Source organism: Echinops telfairi, unplaced genomic scaffold, assembly GCF_000313985.2.
Source record: "Echinops telfairi isolate 266 unplaced genomic scaffold, ASM31398v2 ScPeMD7_7468;HRSCAF=8506_0, whole genome shotgun sequence".
NCBI lineage: Eukaryota > Metazoa > Chordata > Mammalia > Afrosoricida > Tenrecidae > Echinops > Echinops telfairi.
The window spans coordinates 60,332,529-60,350,687 of NW_022111369.1; the positions used below are offsets into that span (position 1 = coordinate 60,332,529).

The following is an 18,159-nucleotide window of genomic DNA, read 5'->3' on the forward strand; positions in this document are numbered from 1 at the left end:
TGGATTGGGATAAGAGAAGTAAAAGCCACCAATAAGAATATTTAAAAAATAAAAAGAAATGAAGGTAGAGACCACATGAAAAAGTCTCATAAGACCAATGATTTTTACATTGCAAAACTCTTTGTAAAAACTATATAAATACCAAACACTGAATAGCCACTGGGTAGAATGCACAGGAATCAAATTGAAAAATCCTGTAGTAAGAGATAACAGAGAAACTAAATATCATCAGTTACAAACAAGGCCAGGTAGAATGGATCATTAAATTGCTCAAGTTGAAGGTGAAGACAATTAAAACAAGCTCACTGGAGCCAAAATACAACCTGTGTATATCAATCTAAATTTAGAAAACATCTCAAGATGAGAATATCTCAAGAACAGAATTGATTCATGGAACACTAATGGCTAATGCCCAAATGGGCTGTTGTAGGACATCAATAAAATAATACAGGAAGAAAGCAAACGGTCATTAAAAAGACAGGAAATAAATAAAAAAAATTAAAGTGCATGACCGAAAAGATTCTGAAACTTTCTCTTGATTGTGGAATAGCTAAAGCAATTGGAAGAAAAGATGAAGTAAAGGGCTGAGCAGACAATTTCAAAGAACAGGCTGAGAAGACACAGTAGACTATTGTAATAAAATGTGCAAAGACTTAGATTTAGTAGGGTATAATGAAGAATTGAAAAAAAAAAATCAAGTCTGAAGTGGAAATACTGAAGGGTTACCTGGGCAAATATTGAGCACTGTGAGAAGCAACAAAAGAAGATGGAAGGAATGCACAGTCACTGTATCAAAAAATTTTGGGGGGTCATTATTCAACCACTTCCAGATGTAACATATGATAAAGAACCAATCGTAATGAAGAAATGAATCCAAGCCACATTGAAGGCACTTGTGAAAAACAAGGCTGCAAGAATTGACAGAATACCAATGGCAACTTTTCAAATAAAACAGAGGCAGCCTGACCATACTCATTAGTGTATGCCAAGAAGTTGGGATGACAGCTACAAGGCCAACCAAAAGAAATTGATCTGTATTTGTACCCATTTCAAAGAAAGCTTCCCAATAGAATCAGAAATTATCAAGCAATAGTATCACACGAAATTTGGCTGAAGATCATTTAGAAGTGTAAGTAGCAGTTCATGGACCAGGAAGTATAAGAAATTCAAGTTGGTTTCAAAAGAAGAAATGGAAAGAAGTATCATTTAAGACATCAGATGGATCTTGGCTGATAACAGAATATCACGAAGATGTTAACTTGTTTTTTATTGACGATATAAAGGCATTTACAGTGGGGGTCATAATCAATTATAGATAAAATTTTGAAGAATGAAAATTCCAGGAAACTTAATTGTATTCACACAGAACCTGTACACAGAAAGAAAGGGAGTTGTTCAAAAAAACAAGCAGTTATTGCATGATTTAAAATTAGTAAAAGGTATGCATCAGAGTGGTATTATTTCATCATACTTAATAAATCTATATACTAAACAATCTGAGAAAGTGGACTAATATGAAGAAAATCAGTAAGACTAAAGGACAGAGCTTTAACTATATGTAATATGCAAATAATATAAGCTTTCTTGATGAAACTCAAGAGGACTTGAAATCACTTATTGATGAAGATCAAATACCACAGCCCTCCATATTGATTGAAACTCAATGTAAAGAAAACAAAAATCCCCACCACTGAACCAATGACATCATCATGATAAACAGACAAAATAAAAGTTGTGGAAGATGTCATTTTACTTAGATCCACAAACAATACCCATAGAAGCATCATTCAAGCACTGTGCTCAGCAAATCAATTATACAACCCCAATTTAAAGTGTTAAAGAGCAAAGAAGACACTTTGAAGACTAATGTGTACCAGCTCAAACCATATCATGTGAAAGCTAGACATTGAATAAGGCACACTAGAGAAGAATTGATGCATTTGAATCGAGCGTTTGGATGAACATATTGAAAGTGATCATGTACTCCAGGACAACAAACAAATCAAGATGCTCCTAAGAACTGAGAGTGGCGAGGCTTCCTCTCATGTACTGTAGACATGTTATCCACAGAGACTGGTCCTTGGAGTGGAGCATCATACTTGGTAAAGTATCTTGTTAGTTAGAAAGACTCTTTACTACAAGGATTAATCTAATGCATGCAACGATAGGCTCAAGTCTAAAGACAGGTGTGAGGCTTGAGCAGGACCGACCCGTGTTCTCATGCAGTGTACACGGGGTCATTATGAGTTGAAGCCAACTTGATGGCAACTAACAACAGCAACATATTGGGAGAGAAACAATGCATTTGTTAAAGCCATCCCTGTGGCATTTTTGTTTTTGTAGCACCTGGAGCAGCAGAGTAAGGAGACCCAAGAACCAGTCAGGAACTGGATTACCTCCAGGAACTATAGTCTCCTTTGCCATTACATTAGACCAAAGTAGACCAAAGATGCTGCATAGCGACCATTATTTAATATTTTACTCAAGGATTCAACAGATGGATCCCAATAAAAAAATGCAGAAGTATGCAATAGAATTTTAAATTCTTAAGTGTAATTCAGACTTACTATATCTATTTAGAATGAATGACCTTTTGCCCTGAGATAACCCTTAAATCTTAAACCAAAACCGTTCCAATTAGCAAATAATGTTTGACTTAAGCATTATACTCTATATATCAAATAATCATATATATGAGATCCTATTGACAAGAACTCTAATTGTGTAGGGGCCATGATTCTAAATAACGGAAGCAAAATAATTTGAAAAGAGAGAGAGGATGATGATATATTGTGCAGAGTGCAGATACTGTCACTGAATTGTATGTAGAAATTGTTAAGTAGGTATATGTTTGACGATGTATTTCTACGGGAAAATTGGATAAAAAATGTCTTGCAGGCCTAAATGTAAAAGGTCTAGTATAGTTATTGCCTTTTAACTTGGAATCTACAGTTGACTAGAGAATTCTGTTATGATCTTAAAAATGAATAGTTTCTTAAAAACCATTTTAAGTAGACTAGTTTCAATTTATCCTCGTTACTGAAAAATAAAAAAGTACGGCCACAAACAACTATGCAGCAGCTCTACTTTGTCATGTACATGCTATCACCAGTCAGAATCAACTACTGCACAACACGGACGTATGTGTGCGGCAATTACTTCATGTGTGTCAGGAAAGAACTCTGCTCCATAGGTCTTCTAGGCCTTTTTTTCTTTCCAGAAATAGATTCTCAGGACTTTTGTGCGAGGCTCCTGAGGGGACTCCTACCCCAAACTTCCCAGCCAAGTACATTAGCCATTTGTACAATAAGAGACTCCACAAGAATCAACTAGATGACAAGTAGCTTTAGTTTTTGTTTTTAAAATACTTATGTGTTGACACACTGTGTTGACAATATGATCATCAGCCACCTTACACGATGTGAATCCAAAGATTTTTTTTTGTATTTATCACATTGTCCATGATCACATTCGGTATGAAGCATTTTTCCATGAAACTGCATGGACTGTATGATACATATCCAAGCAGGCATCTAATAACTTTCAATTATTTGATTTTTAATCAATTGGTTTTTATTCCTGTAGCTAGGAATACAGCCAGTAAAGAGGATATCAACGTATGCAAGGCTAAACACTCAAGCTTGACCTGAGTGTCTATAATCAAAATAACACACCAGCGTTCCATGGATCATGGCAGTGTAAACACTGATAGTTTTACCACACTGAAAGTACATATTTATTATAAACTATCCCTCAAACTCCATATGCAAAGGAAGAATTGCTTAAAAAATACTCACCATATCCGTATCTGAGACTGGTCCAAAACTGGTCACATAGATGTTAGTGAAGACTTCAGTAATACTATCTGATATAAGGAAAAAAATGTTAAATTTAGATATTACATACTGAGAGCCACAGGACAAAGAATTAGTCAGGTAATGGTATGGTTAGAAAGCTGTATGGTACTTACTAGTTTTATATTTTATTTTATTTTCAACTTTTACAACTAACGAAAAAAATATCTATACTGATTGGTTTTTTTCAGTAGTTTCTTATAGTTCTAAATATAAACTGTCCAGTAGGGTTATTACTTTTTTACTTAGAAAACATAGGTAATTAGAGAATTCTGTTATATTTCAGAAAATTACTAGTTGCTTAAAAACAAACTTAAGTTAGTTTAAATTTATCATCAATACCGAAAAATAAAAAAAGAGTGCAGTTATTATTTGACAGGGTCTTAAATTTCAATTCTAGACTAAATATTTCCAATGGCTCTTCGGGATGATTTGATTTTTAATCTAAATAGTTCCACTGATATTTCAGAATTATTTTGTAGATTGTTTATCAGTATATCTCCTCTACAAAGCAACAAAACAGATCTTTAATCTTTATAAATAGACATAATCCATACTATTCTAAAAAGATTTATCATTCAATGGAATAAAACATAAAAGCAAATAGCTTACATTAATCACAATGGAATAGTTTAAAAACAAGTTTGACTTTCAAAGTATTTAATAGTGTCAGCAGTGCTAAGAGTATAGTGAATTAGATTAAAAATGTCTAATTTATTAAGCATAACACATTTAACTGATTGCTCAATTAACTAGGTGATTTAGATATTTCTTTTTACAAAAAGATAATTGGTGGCAAAAAATTGTTCAAATGAAAGGTTTTAAAAACAAAACCTTTTCAATTTTCTCTTATAAGATAAACAATACATTATTAACTTCTATCATCATGAGTTGAATCCTTCATCTACTAACTGTCAAATTTAATTCTACACAAAAGATACCATGAAATATGTGTAACATTAAACTAAATATTAAATTCCAAACATGAAAGAGAATAAGCTACACCTACATAATGTATCTTCTGAAGTCAAACATAGAAATGTAAGGTTTTGGAAAAAAACAAAAAACCCAAAGCCAGCTATATAGGGTTTCCTAAACCTTAAATCTTTAGGGGACTAGATGGCCTCATCCTTTTCCTGAGGGGTGGGTGGTTGGCTTGAATCAATGACCTTGCATTGCAAAGCTTACCAGACAGTGCCACCATACCAAACTAAATAAACGTTGAGTGTTCACTATATACTAGATATAGTGCAGTGGTTAAAGAACTCTGATGGTCACTGAAACTTGGTGGATTGAAACTACCAGTCACTCGACAAGAGAATCACATGAATGTCTGCTTCCATAAGGATGCATGCTCTTGGAAAACCCATGGGGCAGTCCTAAGCTTCGTTACAAGAACCAAAAGCCAAACCCACTACCATGGAGTCGCTCAAAACCCATAGAAAGAGGCTCTATTTAGTGTTTTTGATACTGTAAATTTGAAGGGAGCAGACAGCTTCAGTTTCCTTCCTCAGAGCAATTGGTAGTTTTGAATGACTGACTTTATGGTACAATGCTTATATCACAGCATCTAACATAGCATGTTTGGTGAATTCTTTACATGACTTTAAATATGATACTATCCCGTTAAATTTACTATAAAGGAGTAAAGGGATACGGAGAAAAGTAAGGAAACGTGTTTAATGACACGCTCCTGGTAAGGGTTGGCATCCACACCTGGTTTAGAAATCACGTAATCTGGCTCTGAGTTCTCGGATGACCTACCCACAGAGGCACAGTGAACAAGGCAGGGAGTTGGAACTGGAAGCAGTTTTAAACTAGCTGCACATTCGGTTCACTGGCATACCTTGGGCACAGTTACAGTACTTCAGCTGACGATGCTTCATTTTATGCTTTCTAAATTATACTAGTAAAAGTGAGCCCTGCTCGTGGCTAACCACTCCTTTACCAACGAAAAGGTTGCTGATTTGAACACACCAGACAGTCTATACATGACAGCTATGGTGGGCTGCTTCCCCAAACAGAACGGACCTTGAAACCCCATGAGGCAATTCTAGTCTGCTCTATAGGGTGCCTAAGAGTCAGGGGCAACTCATAAACACAACAAAAACAAATATCATTCCAAAATTTTATTTATGAAATTATATTATGAAAGTAATCTGGGTACAGATTTTGTAAATTCTTAGCATCCGTGCATCCGTCTTTCCAAAAACCAGCCTCCTGTGTGTACCTAGCAGGTTCCCATACTTGACTTAATGTTCTGATTTTGCAGTCTACAGATTATGAATTTGAGCAACTGTCCTCGAATTTTCATTTTTCACTAACTTTCACAAATTATACAGCTAATCCTCGATGAGTATTGCATATGGTACTTAAAGACATTTTTTAATGAGAGCCAAACCAGTCATATCACATTTATTCAACGAACAAATGAATGAAATTTTGCTACTTTAGATCCTTGGGTAGCACAAGTTCAAAATCAATGACGAACCCGAAGATTAGCAGTTTGAACCAACCAATCTAGTGGCTCCATAGGAGAAAGTCCTGGCAGTCCACTTCTGTAAAGTTTCCAGCCAAGGAAACCTTACGGAACAGTTGTACTATGCAGCATGTGGAGCCTCCGTGAGTTAGAACAGATTCTTCAGCACCTGGCTAAGTTTCATTAGTGGTTTTACATATGAATTTAAAATATCCCAAAGAAACTCAGATCAAGAGAATCAGGGGCCACGTCTGTATCAGGAAAGGGGTTTACACTTCTGATGGTGGGTAAACTGGATGGGACACCTCACCATACAGAGAAATGATTAATATTAGTTATATATTTCCAGGGTAAATATGCCGGGTAACATGTTCCCAACTGGGCATTTGGACCTAGTTTCTAACTATCCCCTGGTGACCCAGGCAACGTACTATATAGACAACCAGAACATTAGAGGTGCACGGCTGCTTTTAAAGAGCAGAAAGATCTAAAGTGGAAATTCCACTAAGAGAACTGGATCTGTCTTAAGCTCTCTTTTAACAGAGGTTAGGAACTAAAAGACTTCCATAGACTGAAATTTGAAATGCTCTGGTGGGAGAAGAATCAGATGTCGGTCATCTCAAGGCGAGGGATTCGGTGGTCACGGGACTTTGGTTTGGCTTGGACCTATTGCATAGAGGTGCCCATGGAATGGCGACCCAAGAACAACAGATATTTGCTTTTTTACACTTTCTTTCTTGGCAACATGGGTTAGTCTACTTGGCACGTTTCAGTCTTTGTAAGTGAATGCTACTGGAAGTATTACCATATCTAACCCTCATGGCTTGTGTAACTATTGTCCAGTTACCAAAGCAGTCTAAGTTAATGTATGTATGATAGTCTAATAAGATGTATACATTCCTTTTCCCAACAGTGCCCTAAGTTCTACATCACTGACCAAAGTAATGTTTCTCTAACTAGTATTACCTTATGCTACATGGGAATGAGTTTTTATGTACTCCGATAAACTGATGATGTCTCTAAAGAGAGCCAGGATCATTTATAAACCATAGATAGATGACTGGATTTTGAGGTCTTACTTGATAAGAGCCCTAACATGAGAACTATTTATTCTTGTGAAATAACCCTGCTCAGTACTCACCCTCATGAAGATATATGCATTATAGAAAAGTGTGAAGAAATCTGATGTTGACCAGTTATCAGAAAAAATAGTGTCTGAAGTTTTAAAGGTTTGTCTTAAAACAAGCAGTCGTCTGAGGTGTCAGCTAAGCCCACACAGAAAAAGCACATCGGTCTGTGTGATCGAAAGATGATAAAGAATAAAATCGAAGGTCAACCTGAATGAGGGAACAATACAAGAGCCTGAAATCCAAACACTAGATTTGCAGAACACTCTGGATGAGAGTGGAAGCCCCAAATCCATGTGCAGAGCACCTCCATGGATTGAGTCTCCGGTGAGTCCCCACCAACCATAGTGTTGGAAGGTGAATATCCCTAACATCAGGCAGAGCATTCTGAAGTGGCTTTTAGCAGGTGCCACAGGATGGAATGCAGCACACTGTCTTTAGATCGTCTTTTTGAAATTATTCTAGTTGTAAATATTGTCTGTTTTCTCTTCAATTGAGGTTTTCTATGTTTAAGTTGGTCATTTCTGCTGAGTCTTTTTTGTTTTGTTTTTTTGTTTTGTCTTGGTTTTGTGTGTTTTCTGTATAGGGAAGTCAAGATGGGTGGATCCATGAAGATAACAGCCAGATTAGTAATCACCTGGGGGCATGGCGGGGACAGTTGGGTATGAACAGGGAGGTAGCAGCAATGTGTCCAGGAATGAAGAAAATATTCAAAGGTTGACTGCAGTGATGATTGCACAACATTTCTGAATATGAATGAACTATTAAATTGCATGACACATTAATTATAGCACTGTAAAATTATTTTTAAATGTCCCAAAGTAATTAAAATAAGATAGTTTACAAGAAGTAAATTATAAGTTGTCCTTAATCTAGAGTGTTCATTATTCTCCTTATACTGGAGTGATGTAAAACTAAATTGTTACTAAGGATATGGACATAGTGCTTGGTAAAGTGGAGGGGCAGAGAAATGAAGAAAGCCATTAAGTTGGATTGACAAAGTGGTTGCAACCATGAGTGCAAACAGAAGAAAACATTTGAGAACAATGCAGGCCTCGGTGTTGCTTTGTTGACTGTACAAAGGGTCACTATGAGTCGGACCAGAGTCAATGGCACCTACCAACAATAAAACTGATATCAAGAACATCCACTCTACTCCAGTAAACAGTACTGGAGGCTATTTTATCAATACCTGTGGTTATAGTTAAGAGTTAGCTAAAAAGTGGCTAAGGATTTACAGACAAAATTTAGGGTTAATTTCAATGCACTAAGCATTACAAGCAATACGTAGGGAGTAAAACATTGATATGCATGTTATCTTCAGAATGAAAACAGTTCCATGGTTTATTAACTTCATAAACAAAGCTAAAGAATTGTGGATTTGAAAGGGTAGCTGTCAACTTTGACAGTTCAGAAAAAAATAAATATCACCAAACCAAATACCAAGCATCTAATAGTTATCTGCACCTGAGAAAGAGATTTGTGGTCTTAAAATTCCTAGGATTTCACAGATGCTCAGAGAGTAATCATTAGTTATTTGGTTGTGTTATACCAGAAATATTACAAGTGGATGACTATAGCAAACATAATCTTTTTACTCTTTCCGATTAATAGGTTACTAGTTTGAATTCTGACCACTAGCTCTATAATTAATGCACAGGGGAGCAGCAGTCAAGCGATGAAAAGATGTGCTGCATTGAATAAATCTGCTGCATAGGACCTCTCTAAAGTGTTGGAAAGCAAGTGCTGTTTTGAGGAGTAAGGTGTACCTGGCCCTAGCCATGGTCTTTTCAATTGTTTCATATGCGTGTGAAAGTTGGACAATGAATAAAGAAGATTGAAGAAGAAGTGATGCATTTGAATTATGGTGCTGGCGACAAATAACTGAAAGTACCTTGGACTGCCCCAAGAAGAAACAAATTTGTCTAGGAAGAAGTTTATCCAGAATGCTCCTTAGAGGCATGGATGGAGAAATTTTATCTCAAGTACTTTTGACATGTTGTCAAGATAGACCCATTCCTGGGGGACATCATGCTTGTTAGAGTCAAAGGGCCATGACAAAGAGGAAGACTTTTGACCCGATGAACTGACAAAGGGGCTGCAACAATGGATGCCAACATAAGAACATCGAGAGGATGGCACAGGACTCACAGGCTATCTGTAAGTCAGAACCGACTTGATGGCACCCGACAACAGCAGCAACAATTTCCCCTCTTCCGGGTGTACTGTCCATTGCAGGGGCTACATTGAACTTACAGACAAATGGCGAATTAAAGAGTTTATTATGGAAGCTACCATGTTGTAAAGCTGTGAAAAATGCTCATGGTGGAGTTGTTTATCAAGATACATTCTTTCAGATCTGCAAATAAACATCCAAAGGGACATACCACTTCCCTGTAAGCCTCAACCAGAAGACACTTACCTCAAGCTCTGTGGGTCAGCTAACCCAGCTCCTTGGATTAAGTACCTAGAGGTACCCCACTTCAGGAAATCTAAGCTAGTAGTCATTCAGCTCCACTTCTGCAAGCCCAACTCCCAGGGACCCCATTCCACAAGCCAGCCTCCTGCACAAAGGACTCAGTTTTGTGGGCTGGGAAATCTATCATTCTGTTCTGCCTCCTGATTCTGCCACTGTCCCGCTGATCTTATAACTGTCTTCTGAATCCAGGAGGTTCACAGCAATGGGATCTTGAGTACAGAACAAGTGCTACACTCCTAGCTCTTGCTGGTAATGAGATTCCTCCCCTGCATCTCAGAGAACTCACTTTATACCCAGCAGGATTCCATCCCAGGAATTTGCTTCACAATTACTGCAGGCAAATCCTATCAGTTTCTTCCCCCACCTTCTTACTAAACCCATACAGATTTTGGTGTGATTTGTAGACTTTGGCTAGAAAAGCTACTTTCCATGATTCACTGCTTCTACACCACCCTAAACCATTTACAACTGACTGGATAATAATATCACATAACTTCACATAACACCAATATATAACTACAAAATTATATTATCCTATGACTGCCAAACCACTGAGAATTATGATCTAGGCAAAGACACACACTTTAGCCATCATATCATATCAACCAATATGGATTGTTAGTTAAAAAAAAACACATTAAAAAGTCTGCTACTACAAGGTATGTACAACGTAACATGATGGAAAATGTTAAAACATAAACTCATACTTAAAAAAATAATAAAAAAGATCAAGTGGATGTCAAAAGACTCTGAATGTTGTGCTTGTGTGGAGTAGCTAAAACCAATAATAAATGTATAAAATGAAAACGATAACTAGACATTTTCAAAGGACAACTCAAGCAGACAAAGTATAATGAAATAAACAAAGACCTGAGTAAGAAATCCAAAAAGGAAATGCACACTAAGCATATCTCAAGCTGAAAGAGCTGAAGAAAGAATCCAAACCTCCAGTTGTAGAATTAAGAGTCTATGGGCAAAAGAGGGAACAATGTAGGAAGCATCAAAAGAAGATGGAAGGAATGCACAGAGTAATTGTACCAAAAACAACTGATCAAAATTCAAGCATTCCAAAATGTAGCATATGAACAAGAACCTATGGTAATGAAGGAAGAAGTCCAAGCTGTACTGAAGGTATTAGTGAAAAATAAAATTCTCACAAATATTTCAAGAAGCTGATGAAGCACTGGAATAAACATCCATTCCAAAGAAATGTGACTAATCCAACGGAAGTGGAATTTTCCAAGCATTATAATTAATATCACATGCATATAAAATTTTGCTGAAGATAATTGAAAAACAGTTGCAAGAGTATATCTACATACAGAGAGATGCCAGAAATTCAAGCTGGGTTCAGAAGAGGACTTGACATAAAGGACATCATTGTAATGTCAGACGGATCTTGGTTGTAAACAGAGAGTCCTAAGAAATGTTTACTCATGTTTGACTATAGAAAGGCATTTGATTGTGTAGACCACAACAAACTATAAATGACATTGAAAAAAAATGAGATTTCAAGAAAACCTCAATGTGCTGATGTGGATTCTGTACATGGAATAACAGGCAGTTATATAAGCAGAAAAAGGAATGCTGTATGGTCTAAAATCAGGAAAGATGTGTGTTAGAGTTGTACCATTTCACCATACTGTTATGTAGGTTAGCAAAGGGCTGGGAATGTTCGTTAACGCATGCCCAGAGGGCCAAGCTAGGGAAACAAAGGCGTGGCGCACTGCACTTGTTCAGGGTTCCCACCGGTAGGCAGGGGTGGGCGTGAACTTGAATTGGCCCACCTAGGCCAAGGTGAATTCAATTCAGCCAATGGGGCCGATCAGGGGTCTTCCACCACGCCTCCCCATGGAATCCTTAAAAAGGGAGGAGTCAGGAGCCCAGAGGAGAGAGAACTTTGGCGTAGAGAGCTTTGGCAGGACTTTGGGACACTTTTGCGGGACACCAAGCCGTTTCCAGCCAGGGTGCATGCTAGGGAGGAGTCCCTTGGGTGCCGTGTAAACCTGAAACTTCTAACTTTCATAAAACTCACTTCAATCATGAACCAGGCTTCGGAGTGAATTCTTTCTCGCGCGGAGCCAAGGACTGAGGTATATATCTAGCTCCAGAGAGATCTAACAATACTTATTCCATCTATACGTTAAGCAAATAAGCTGAAAACTAGTGTATGTAAAGAAGAGTGTGGCATTAGGACTGGAGGAAAGCTTATTAACCATCTGCAATAGGAAGATGACACAAGTTTGCTTGCTGGAAGCAAGAAGGACTTGATCAACTTTGCTGGTGAAGATCAAGGTCTGCAGACTTCAATATGGATTGCAAGTCATTGTAAAGAAAACCAGCATACGCACAGCTGGACCCAAACCAACATCATGAGAAATAAAGGGAAAAAATAGTTTTCAAGAAATTCATTTTGCTTAGATAATCAGTGCTCATGGAAGGAGCAGCCAAGGAATTAATTCTACCAGGTGATGTCCACCTTCATTTCTGTCACCAAGGTCATTTTACTGTTTCTACTTCTGTGTTTCCAACTTTTGTATTCCATTTGCCAATTATTATCAATGCATTTTGATTGCCTGTTTGATTGATTTCAGACTGAAGACATGGGACAAAATTTCCAATTTCTTCATTGTTAGCTTTAGTGGCTGTCTCATACATTTGAATAAGGGTTGGATTGACTGGATATTTCTTGTATGTGGGTGGACAGTATCCTTTCACATACAGCACTGAATTTCAGGATAGACACTGAAATGTCTTTTTTTTTGACAATTCAATGTAGTGTCATACCTCTTGATTATGTCATTCCCAGCACAGGAAATCATGATTCTCTAATTCAAAATGGCCAATATTAGTCCATTTCACCTTATAAACACCTAAGATGTTGATCTATATATGTTCCATTTCATTTTTCATGACTTTCAACTTTAATAGATGTATATTTCATACATTCAAAGTTCCAGTTAGTAATGGATGTCTGTAACTGTTTCTTCTCATTTTGAGTCATATCCCAATGGCAAATGAAGGTCCCGATGGCTTCCTCTCGTAGGCTTTACTCCATCCCCTTCATTAAGGTCGACTCTACTTTGAGAAGGCAGCTATTTTGAGGGCCTTCTGATCTGAGGGGCTCCTCACCTTCCGGTACTGTCTCTGACCCTGCTGTGCTGCTTGTCATGAGGCTTCATTATGTGGCAAGATGCTCCTGCTATCCACTATGCATTTCACTTGCTAATCCTCCTGAAGTTGACAGCCTATGCATTCTTTGGAGTTTGTCCTTCTTCTGGAAGTTCAGCTAAAATCTGTTCATTTGGGGTGAGCCTGCTGGCATTTGAAAATACCAGTGACAGCTTCCAGCAAGCATCCCTGTAGCAGACGAACCACCAAGGAATGACACACTGACAGACAAAGTGTGGCAAAGTCACTTTACTCCCTATTTAATGTAAGTGCTCCTTATTACTTCTCGCAGATACTTCACAGGGCATTTTAAAATTTGTTTTCATTTTCATACCTTAATATTTTTTCATTTTTTCCTAGTTGCTTTGGGTTTATCTCTTCAAACATATGCAAGCCCCTTAATGAACAGGGGCAGTGTCATTTCTGTTGACTGCTGTTACTATAATGGTGAATGGCGCGTTTTAGGTACCTGATATTTGAATAAACAGATTATCTTAATTATGATTCACTTACAATACACATATTTTCCCCAAATACTTTAGCAACATTAAAAATAGTAAAACAAGCTGACATTGCTCAAAGAAAAGGCACCAGTAATTATGAGATCAAACCAAAGTACTCATTGATAGAGAGAAGGTGAAAACTTAGAGAAAGTGTTCCCCATAAAGTATGAAGGAAAGAAGAAATTGCATTTGAATAAACCGTTAATTCAGGAAAAACCAAAATTAAAATGCTGAACAGTAAGTAACTGTCGGCGGCTGAAAGATTTGCCGTGAATTACCTCAAATAAGAGCTAAATAGTTAACTCCAGAAACACCAGCAGTGTGATATGCAGAAGCCAGAGAATCTTCCACATAAATTTCACAAAGGAAAAATATCATGAGGTTAATAATAGATATTTTATGAGAATAAAAGAATGCATGTGGTAAACAAAGAAAAATGTTGTCAATTTAGAAACAATCAAATTCGTAGTGACACTTACCAGGAGGGAAATACAAAGGGAAAAACATGCATGATAGGCTTCTAATGTATTTGTACTGTTTCCCTTCTTTTAAAAGGGATTATTCCATCTCGGTCAAGCGTGAGGATTTGAGAAAGCCGATTTTGAAGTAATCATATGTAGCCATCATTATGCTTTTCTGAAGGTTGGCCCTCTTTATCTCGTGTGCAGATTTCACGTGAGCACGCCAAGTGACTGCAACAACGGCGGCTTGCGTCAGGTGTAACTCAGTCCTCAAATCGGCATCTTCGTTCTTTAACATCCTCTCGATCCTTTTCTCATCTTAACACGTGGTCCTTTTATCCTTTAAATATGTCCTTCCTTTTTATAGTGGAAAAAATTGTCTCAAAATCTGTTTTGACTGATATTTGCATAGCTTCTTCAATTCTACTTGACTTCCTATTCGCATGACACAGTTTTCTCCTTACTTTTTACTTTTATCCCATTATGTCTCCGATCCCAAAGTAGATCTTCTATAGAAGAATCTAGTTACAAATGTTTAATCCATTCTGCCAAGCTCTTTCTGAAATCTAGTGTTCAGTGCATTTATATTTATATTTTGGTCCTGGAGAAGAATATTGAAAGTAACGAGGATGACTAAAAGAGCAAACCAATCTTGGACGAAGGATGGCCAGAGTGTTGCTTAGAGGCAAGGATGGCAACCATTTATCTTACATACTTTGGAGACAGTGTTAGGCGAGACCAGTCCCTAGAGACCGTCAATATGCTTGGTAAAGTGGAGGGACATCAATGAAGAAGAAAGTCCTTCAGGAGACGGAGTGCCCCGATGGCTGCAACCATGGGCTCAGCTATAGGAACAATGCTGAGGATGGAGCCGGACAGTGCAGCGCTCCGTGCTGTTGTGTACAGGGTCGCTATGGGTTGAGACTGACCCCATGGCACTTAACAGTAACAGTCTCTGCTAGGTTAGGTTAATGCTTAGCTAATGGTGGCACAATTATTTTTTTACGTGTAAGAACCAGAACGTCACTCAGTCTTTACTCCAGGACTGCGTGTGTGTGTGTTTTGAGATATATTTTCAACATTCTAGCAAACAGTTTAAAACTCTGCTTTAGCCTGCACTTCATACTCAGGTCCCCTGCTAGCTTTTCAGTTTCTTCTCCAGCTGTACTTCTCACTCGGTCCCGCCTCATTCTCCTCCTGGAGGGCCATCAAATGTCTTCCTTTTACATAAGCATTCTCCTCTGCCTAGGATGGCCTTAATATAGTAGGCACATCAGACACTCTCACTTCGTTTATGTATGTCTGTATGCATTTTCACACATGTTTATGTAATGTTCACTGCCATGAGTTAACTGCATTCCCCTAAAATATGTGTCAATTTGGCTAAGCCATGTTTCCCAGTATTGTGTGGTTTTCTACATTTTGTGATCTGATTATGTGCTATTGTGTCATGTCTCATAAATCCTAGCCTCTATGTCTATGGTTATGATCTCATTTGGGAATGACCTGTCCTCTGGGTTAATAAGCAATATCGAGACATGATAATGTAAAATGTGTTATTTTGTTATGTGAATGACTAAGGCTAGGCTGGGATATGTCTTGAATCACAGCTATTCACAGCCCTGTAAAAGATAAAAAAAGAGAAAAGCATGCAGAGAAAGGACTGGGTGCCAGCAAGAAAAAAGAGCCAAGAGCAGAGAATGTCCCTTCAACCTATCGTCTCTGCTGACAACTTCCTAGAGCCATAGGAAGGCTGCTGTCCAGAAACAGACATATAACAAGAGATGCCAGAACCACAGATGTTGAACGAAGACCGAGTCATCCCTCAGAGCTAACAAGAAAGCAAAGCTTCCTTTGGAGCTGGTGCTCAATGTAGCTAGCTGATGAGAAGATGCTAAGTATAGAGCACATCTCAAGAAGATAGTCAATGCATTGAACACTCATGACAAAAGACCAGAAAGGTTGTAAAAAGATATCAGGGATATTATGCATCAAGAAAGAAAAGGAACATGTAAAATAAAGGAAAGAAGCGGGGCAGGGGGATAAAAAAGGCTATCAGAAGAGACTAACACTTACTCTTGTGTGTAAAATAACTAAAGTGAAAGGAAGAAATCATTACCAGACTGAAGAGAGGGTTCTCCATGAGTGGCTGGAGAAGATAGTGTTTTAAAATGAACTTTGTGAAGACCTGAAGACAGAGCATCAAAGGAGATAAACACCCTCATACTATCTCAAGCTAAAAGAACAGAAGAAACAAATCAAGGCTCCAGTTGAAATATTAAAGGATTTTATCGACAAAATCTTAAACAACAATGGAAGCAGCCAAAGAAGATAGCAAGAAAACAGTATCAAAAAATTGGTCAGCATCCAAACACGTCAGGAGATAGCACATGTGCAAAAACACATGGCATGGAAGGAAGAAGTCTAACTTGCCCTGAGGCATTGGTTTAAAAGAACAAAAGGCTCCAGGAAATGACAAAATATCCATTAAATGTTTCAACAAACTGATCCAGCACTGGAGGTATTCATTGATATCACGAAATATGGAATAGGGTCCAGGAATTTAGAAAACAGCTATCTGATTAACCAAGAAGAAATTCATATTGGTGCCCATTCCAAAGAAATAAAAGGGAATGCAAAAGTATCACATACCAGTAAAATTTACAGACAGTAATTCAAAATTGGTGGCACTAGTGCATTCACTGGGGGGGGGTGCCAAAAAGTCACACTGGATTTCAAGTTCAATAACATGAGGTGGGTCCTAGATGAAAGGAGAGAGGGGAAGAAACATTGTTTTTCTATGCTTTACTCACCATGAAAAAGCATTCAACTTTTGGGACCACAGAAAAACGATGTATAACATTGCATAAAATTGGAATTATAGAATACTTAGTTGTGCTCAATCAGGAAGTTTTACCTAGACAAGAGGCAGTTTTGTGAATAGAACACAGTGCTTCTTCATGGTTTAAAATCAGGAAAATTGTGTGTCAAGAGTGTACCTCTTCATAATCTTATTCAACCTTTATGTTGAGTAAATGACACCGGAAGATGGACAATATGAAGAATGACTAGACATCAGGATTGGAGGAAGGCTCATGAACAGCCTGTAATATACAGGCGGCAAATCCTTGGTTGTTGAAATTGATGAAGATGTCAAGCACTTAGTACTGAAGATTAAAGACTATACACCTTTCAATATGAATTACTAATATATATCAACATAGAGTAGAAAACTCCTTATAACTTATCCAATAATCCAATGGCTGATGTCAAGGATTTCATTTTACTTGTTTTCACAAGGAGAAGGCAAGCAAGCAAGCAGCATATTGCACTGGACTATTTTGCTGCTGCTGCTGCAAAAATCTCTTTAAGAGTCAAAAGAAAAGCTGTTACTTTGAAGACTAATGTGCACATGACCTGAGCCATGATAATTGCTATAGCCTCATAATCAGGAAAATGGATAAGAAGAATGTATGACAAATTAATGCTTGAATTATGGTATTGGTGAAAATCTCCAATATACCATGACTGTTGGGGGACAATGAGGGTGTGTCTTGGAAAAATTACAGACACGGTGTTTCTTAAAATCAAGGACGGCAAGTCTTCTCCAGCGCTTTCATCATGCTATAAAGAAGCGCCAGACCTTGTAGGAGGGCAGCGGTTTGGTAAAGCAGAGACCTTGGAAAAGAGAAAGACCCCCAAAGGAGATGTATTGTGTACACAGCAAGGGCTCAAGACTTGCAAAGGTTGGGAAGATCCTGTCAGACCTGGCAGTATTCATTGTGAGGAACATAAGGTTACTATGGACAGCACCTAACAGCACTTCACAACCGCACCTACCAACAACCACAGAGACGCCAGGCTAAAATTTGACTTCGCGCCTCCTGAATGATGGGAAAATTAATTTCTGTTTAAAACCATCCAATTGTGCTATTTCTGTTATGCCATCACTAGATTACAGAAACATGCAATATGTGTCAGACACTATTTCCACACTTCCTACTTATGAATTATTTAAACCTTTGTTCAAAAGTCACTGTATTGAATATGTCTAGGCTTGACATTCTAATTCAAACCACACGGTT

At 37.8% G+C, this 18,159-nt stretch overlaps 1 protein-coding gene across 1 annotated transcript in view; it reads right to left on the minus strand.

Annotated features, from left to right (window-relative positions):
• The window catches only part of GABRA2 (gamma-aminobutyric acid type A receptor subunit alpha2), a 212,306-nt gene that overhangs the window by 127,717 nt on the left and 66,430 nt on the right, over positions 1-18,159 (minus strand). The window contains exon 4 of the mRNA XM_004706269.2: positions 3,798-3,865. Within this exon, the coding sequence (XP_004706326.1) occupies positions 3,798-3,865 (68 nt within the window). The remainder of the gene's footprint in view (positions 1-3,797; positions 3,866-18,159) is intronic.